Source organism: Corvus brachyrhynchos, unplaced genomic scaffold (assembly GCF_000691975.1).
Source record: "Corvus brachyrhynchos isolate BGI_N302 unplaced genomic scaffold, ASM69197v1 scaffold21, whole genome shotgun sequence".
Taxonomy (NCBI): domain Eukaryota; kingdom Metazoa; phylum Chordata; class Aves; order Passeriformes; family Corvidae; genus Corvus; species Corvus brachyrhynchos.
In genome coordinates this window covers 2195038-2201179 of record NW_008236924.1, presented here as the reverse complement: position 1 = coordinate 2201179, position 6142 = coordinate 2195038, and the positions used below count along the sequence as shown (strand labels likewise).

The 6142-nt window shown below is 42.5% G+C and overlaps 2 protein-coding genes across 2 annotated transcripts in view; both read right to left on the bottom strand.

Moving 5' to 3' along the window:
- Nucleotides 1-298: 298 nt before the first annotated feature.
- On the bottom strand, nucleotides 299-4611 carry SAP30L (SAP30 like). Its single transcript, XM_017728040.1, has 4 exons — nucleotides 4606-4611; nucleotides 4377-4499; nucleotides 2656-2754; nucleotides 299-694 (listed from the first exon to the last, which is right to left on the bottom strand). The coding sequence occupies exons 1-4, from the start codon at nucleotides 4609-4611 to the stop codon at nucleotides 566-568; spliced, it is 357 nt and encodes a 118-aa protein (XP_017583529.1). The 3' UTR covers nucleotides 299-565.
- GALNT10 (polypeptide N-acetylgalactosaminyltransferase 10) overlaps nucleotides 299-6142 on the bottom strand; it is a 54791-nt gene continuing 48947 nt past the window's right edge. The window contains exons 12-14 of the mRNA XM_017728126.1: nucleotides 4377-4499; nucleotides 2656-2754; nucleotides 299-694 (exon numbers count right to left, since the gene is read on the bottom strand). The gene's annotated coding sequence lies outside the window, so the exon portion shown is untranslated. The remainder of the gene's footprint in view (nucleotides 695-2655; nucleotides 2755-4376; nucleotides 4500-6142) is intronic.

Here is a 6142-nt window from a genome sequence, read left to right as displayed (position 1 = left end):
AGCGTTCACTGGAGTAGATCTGGTGAGCTGGAGCATTTGTAGAAGTTTGGGACTTGAAGCACTGACTCAAGGCAAGACAGAGCATGTGTAGGTGAGCAGCAAGCTTCAGACAAACTTCTGACCCATGCACCTCGATAATGAATTTTATCTCTGCTGCTCTTCCGGTCCTGTACCAAGACAAACTGCATGGTGGTTTGTGATGCAGCCTGAACTCAGTGAAAAAAATTCCATCTGGGATCTGAATTGCACTGAGATGTAGATTTCCAGAAATGGTTTAAAACACCAAGTTGACAAACTCCACAGTTCTACAGGTTTATTTGGTTTCCCCATTATCCTCATTTCTTTATTCCAATATGACTTTGAAATGAGGGGAAGAAGTCTTCGGAAACATGCTGGGCACATGTTTTCAAATACTCCTCATAAGAATGTCTATATTTTTTTATGTCATCCAGACACTGCATTTAAAAAAAAAATTTACAATATACTTTAACAGTTTTTATATACCTAAAATGCACAATACCACATGTTCTTTCAAGATCCCTCTTATTCCAAGCCTTGTTAATCTTCAATCTAGTTGCTTGCTGCCTTCTGATTTCTGGTCCAGCCTGCTCTTGTTGTTCTTCACCATGTAGATGAAATATGCAAGTGTCTCCTTCTCATTCACTGGAATATTCCTGAAATGACGACTGACAGTCTAGAAGAACAAAAAGTAAAGAGACAGAAATGCTGGAATTAAAAACTATAAATGATCAGAACAGGGTTTCTCTTCACTTTCCAAAAGCAATTTTATGGCCACTGAGTGCATTATCCTTTGAGTGAAACATGCACCAATTCCAACTGTCAGTCCTCATTTACCTCCCTCTCTCTTTACAGCTGGAATGTGTGTATGAACATAGCAGAGCCTTGCTATGTCAGCAGGATTTGCAGCCAACCTACAAGAGGAATTTGGAAGCCAGAGTGTCCTCCTGCCAAAGCAGCACAGCTTCTCCTCAGCGACATTTTGTGCTGAGATTATTTGGCAAGCAAGTTTTCCCTGCACCTCTGTGTTTTAAAGGACAGTGTCAGAAACACTGCAGCACTTTGCTGTGTGAACCACGTGTAGCCAAGTTTTATCCAGAATGATTTCCTTTAGACTCTTAAGTTTTCACTGAGAGGAACGTCAGGTAATTTGAAATGGGAGGGTTAGGGTTTGGATAGGGCTATCCCTCTCTGACAATAGCATAAGGCCTGAAACGTTAGCTACTTTTTCCTCAGAAAGTGAATACAGAAAACATGTTGGAGCTGGACAAGATCTGCTTCTCACATGGAAGAAGCTCTTTTTTGATACCCAACACAGATCCAGAATGGGATTTTGATGCAGGTTGAGCAATAAGTAACTCCAAGGAGATTTATGGATGCTTGAGTTTTCCTTATAGTGGGATAGTATGAGGAGTGTAAGAGCCTCAGCCAGCAGTGATCCAAGCATGGGAGCTGGATGAGGATCCAGCATAGAGTCAAAGCTGCTAAGGCTTCACAGGAAATCTGGGAAGTGTGTGACAACTTTAAATTAGGCTCCCTTTATTTTCCACCTGCACAGTAATTGATCTTTTCTTTCCTCTTGGGTACCTTCATGGTAAATTCCTTAAGCAGGCAGTCCTTCATGGCAGGAGGCAGCTGACAGACTACGAACTGATTAGTTAGAATATGACAAATCACGACTGCTAATGAGGAACAACCCCATCCTGCTTTGTTTAACTTACTCCTACATGCCCTACACTGCACATTCTCTATATTCTGTACATTCATTCCTTGGTTGACTTTGAAAGAAAGACAGACAGTGTCTTGCTGACTTTTTTTGGTCTGTCAGGTTTTCGTTCTTTAAAGTAAAAGTAAAAGCAAACCAGGCAGTTTTAGGCAGACAGTTGTAAAAGCCACAACTTAAAAAAATCAACCTCACTACTAATCAGTAACTACTACAGTTTTTTCAAGTTTAGAGAAGATTTTTCCCACAGTATGCTTTTCAGATCAAGTCAGGAAAGAGAGCAGAGCAGAAGCATAGCAAGCACAACTCGCCCAAATAACAGAGAGATACGGAGAGTTCTTTCTGAACAAGGAGCCCATATGGTCAGAAAGCAGCAGAGGCCCTTACGAAAAAATCCTTTTAAAATACAGAATCATCAGGACAAGGGAGGGAAATAAAGAATCTGAATCGATGGACAGTGATGCCGCCTTTAATAATAAGCAATTCCAATGAGTTCAAGTGCGTGTTAGAAAGAAGAACTAACAGGAGCACTTAAAGACACTATTTGTGGGTTAAGTCTGAGTTTCAGCTGAGCAGCCACCCCCAGATAACCTCCAGGCCACAGAAAACTGGGTCCTGTTTCTGCTCCCTAAAGGGCACCGATTTTGACTACGAAAAGGGTAGGAAAGGAAGGAGAGACAAACAAGTTACTAAAACAGGCTTTCAAGAGCCAGTGTCCATGCCTTCCAAGCCTGTCCCAGGTGAAAGCAAGCAGGAAGCTTTCTGCTGCCATCATTCCCTGAAACCTTTCAGAGAGTACTTGGTCTGTACCAGTGAGTCACACTGGTGTGAGTGTCCACAAAACGTGCACTTGAACAGGGGAGATAAGAAGTTTTCTCATAACAGAGGTAACACCCACCGCTGTCGTCACTTACTTCTGCAAGCTGAGCCTTGTTGAGTCCAGGCCTAGTCTGCAACTTATAATGTCTCTTGTAACGTCGCAGGGTGTTCACCTGGAGCTGGAACAAGTCAACCTGGAAGTGAGGAAGAGGGCATGAGCACTACCTTTAGCTTCTATGAGTAGTTATTTTATCTAAAAATAACTACTTCTTCCTCAACAGGACTTCTCCTTGCTTGCATTCAGAACCACACCGGCTTGTCTTACTGACAAACCTAAGTATATTTTGTATTTGTTAATGCTAAAGGACCAAAATAGCCTCAGGGAAATAGAAAATTTTGTTCTGGTTCACATGCTGTCAACAGAATTGCTGGCCAATTTCTGCTCTCAATTACACCTCTGCAACCGCCAAGCAAAGGGGAACCTTTTGTTCCCACAAGGTTTAAAAAGCTCACACATGAAATAACAATTTAGCAGGCACTGAACAAATGGCTTGTGACATAAAACAGAGTAGAAAGATGAAATGAAATTCAAATACTTAAATAGGAAGTGCACAGTTTAAAAGCAAAGGGGGTGGTGGCAAGGTTACAGCAGGGAAGATGAAGATCACGTGGGAAATGCCAAATTTCAAAGACAAAAGGAATCTCTGCTGAAAAGAGAGCGGGAAGTGACATTAAAACTGACACAGTGCAGAGTTCCCTGTTCAGCTGGGTGACGTGCATCCCTCAGATTTCAGCCACCAAATATTCTGTGTGCTCTACAGCACCAACATTTTTAGATGCCAACTGGGTCTTCAGCAATCACCCTGGCAACTACTGCAAAGCTTGAACAGGAAAGTTTTGAGGAAGAACCTTGCAGAACGGAAACATGAACAGTGATAACAAAAGGTCAGGTTATCTTAAAAAAAACTCAATACCAAAAACTTGCTACTCTTTCAACACCTCCACACAGGAGGTGTGTGCACAAGCTTTGCACCAAGGCACAGCTTTGCTGGCAAATGACTCTTGGTGGCTTTTTTTTTTTCCTTTCAGAAATTAAAGGCTTTTTGCCAATAGGGTTGGCATTTCCAGCAGAGGGCTCTGCTGACGTGGCCATGCTCTGCTTCTCCCAACACCACCTCTGCACAACTTTTGCCATGTCAACACTACCAGAAACATCACTGAAGCAAGTGCAGCCCGCAACGGCACAGAGAAAGGATTATTCTAGAGTTCTCTATCACAGAAAACTTCCCCCAGGCCTATCTCCTGAAAATAAAAATGTGTTACAAACTATTTAAAGGTAGTTTTAAATAGTGCTAAAAAAATACCATATATGCAAATATCTGGAGCAGCTCAATATCCCTGGATATCAAACACCCAATCAAAGAGAGTGACCTATTGAATTCTGTAGTGTATTTGCAAAATGATGCATGTTAGGTAACAAAGAATTATGATGGGGCATCAGACACCACCAAAAACAACTTATTTTTGTCCTTAAAAAAATTAGTATCAAATACAGTTTTAACTGTACATACACAAAGCTGTGCAGTTACCTTATCACACCTCTTTTTATAGAAAACTTTACAGGGGCAAACAACTCATACAGGAATGAGGAAGAGAATCAGGACACCACACGTTAAAAAAACTCTTCCTGGAAAGTGAAAGTAACTCCACAGCAGCTTCGGTGGCCTTGCAATTTAAGATATAAATATTTTCTGATATATGAGAGCATCCAAGTAAAACTTCAACATGCTAAGAACTGGCAAAGCAGCCCACAAACCTCCGGAACATCCGTGTCGTGCTCGGGAGAGTCACCTCCATCATCGCTCGTCTTCCTCTTCCTTTTGTTCCGAACACTTTGAATGAAGTTCTTGTGAAAATCACAAATATACAGATGTCTCACCTAAGAACCAGAAGTGGTGAAAAAAGCAATCAAAAAAAGATACTGTGAAACAGCAACCACTTAGACACCAGTGTCAAGTGCATCCCTCAAGACTGGTGTGACTGACTGACATTGAGGAATTTCTAATCTTAAACCCCAGGTCTGATATCACTCTCTTTATTTAGAAATAACTTATCTTACAAAGACTAAAGGCAAAGAAAACAAAGAACTCAAGCTCCAGCTGAACTTGAACCTCTGCAGATAATGTATTTCTTTTTTATGGCTGCAATCATATGTCAGGAAAAAAATGGGTGCTTGTCTGGAGGAAATGCATTTATTTCAGGACTTACTAGCAGGTAACTACCAAAAAAAATAAAATTATTCTATTCCACTATTGTGAATTTTCTGGCTTGAATAGCACGGAGGATTACTAATGCAAGTGTTTCAAAACGTTGACCAAATAAAAGTTGGGCTGCTCACCTCAATTAAAACAAATAAACCAAACGCAGAATAGCCTCTTTCCTATTTGCTTGTTCAGCCACGGAACCTCCCTTTTAACAAATATTATCTCACTAGAATTAGCAAAACAAAGGACCTCAAAAGATCAAAATTATTTGGTATCTGTAAGGCAAAAATATCTTCAGAGAACACAGGCACCCTACATCCAAAATCACTCCACGCAGCCGGCTTTACACTTTCCCTTTGTTCTGACTTCATTAGTCTGATCTCCCCTTTTTGTTTCTAAAGCCTGGTATCTGTCAACAAAGACTCATTTCGAAAATGCAAGAAATTACTACGCCACTAGACAAATCTGCTGAGGACTACAACCGGGAGAAATACTCTATTTTTTAAGAATATGTTTCAAATTGAGTCACTCTCTTCCCGTGACACGATGCATTTCGGCTGTGCAAAAGGGACCCAACCAACTGGGGGAGCTGCCAAACAGACTGACTCAAAACTCCACCTTTTTTTTTTTTTTTTTGCTTTGTTTTTAGTGATTCTGATCTTTAAAGATCAGGTAAGAAAAGCGTGCAGAGCTGAATTCCGTTAACTGAATCACTTCTGAGAAATTCCTTCTGTGATCTTGACGGTCTACTCTGCTCTGCCTATTTCTCTGCTGGGCAAATAACCCGTCTCTATCTCGAGCTGACAGCTGTCACTTAGTGTCATTAAGCAGCAAACCGGGCTGTTCTGTGTGCGAATAAGCCCCGCTGAAGAAGCAGCACATCTCACTACCAGCTCGGCTTTTAACCTGCTTCACTACAACACCAATTCCTACCAATTAAAGAAGTAACGTCAGAGCCGCCTGACTGAAGCAGCAACCACAGCGCTGTTTTCACCTGACAGCACCAGCCTTTCCAACCCGAAACCGCAATGGGAACAGCACTCCTGCCTCGGAAGCACTGACAGCTCGCTCCTTTGCTTCCCTGCACACCACCTGCCTCCCAAACACGGGGTTTAGTGCTTTAGCTTCGTTATGCCCCAGCACACGGGGGAAAAGCCATAGGGAAAAGCCGGCTACGCACCCGGGGACCAGCCGCGTCCTCCCAGGCACGTCCTTCCCTTGCCGAGAGCTGTAACGCTGGGGATGGGAAGGCGGTCCCCGGAGGCACCGTGTGTGCCGCACACAGCCCCGCAGCCCGCACGGCCAACGCCAACCCCCC

Excerpts from the sequence above, each read along its gene's own strand:
- SAP30L (XM_017728040.1), bottom strand. Across the intron at positions 2,755-4,376 it reads ACGACACGGATGTTCCGGAG|GTTGACTTGTTCCAGCTCCA; the intron begins GTTTGTGGGCTG and ends CCTCACTTCCAG. Across the intron at positions 695-2,655 it reads ACAAGGCTCAGCTTGCAGAA|ACTGTCAGTCGTCATTTCAG; the intron begins GTAAGTGACGAC and ends TTGTTCTTCTAG.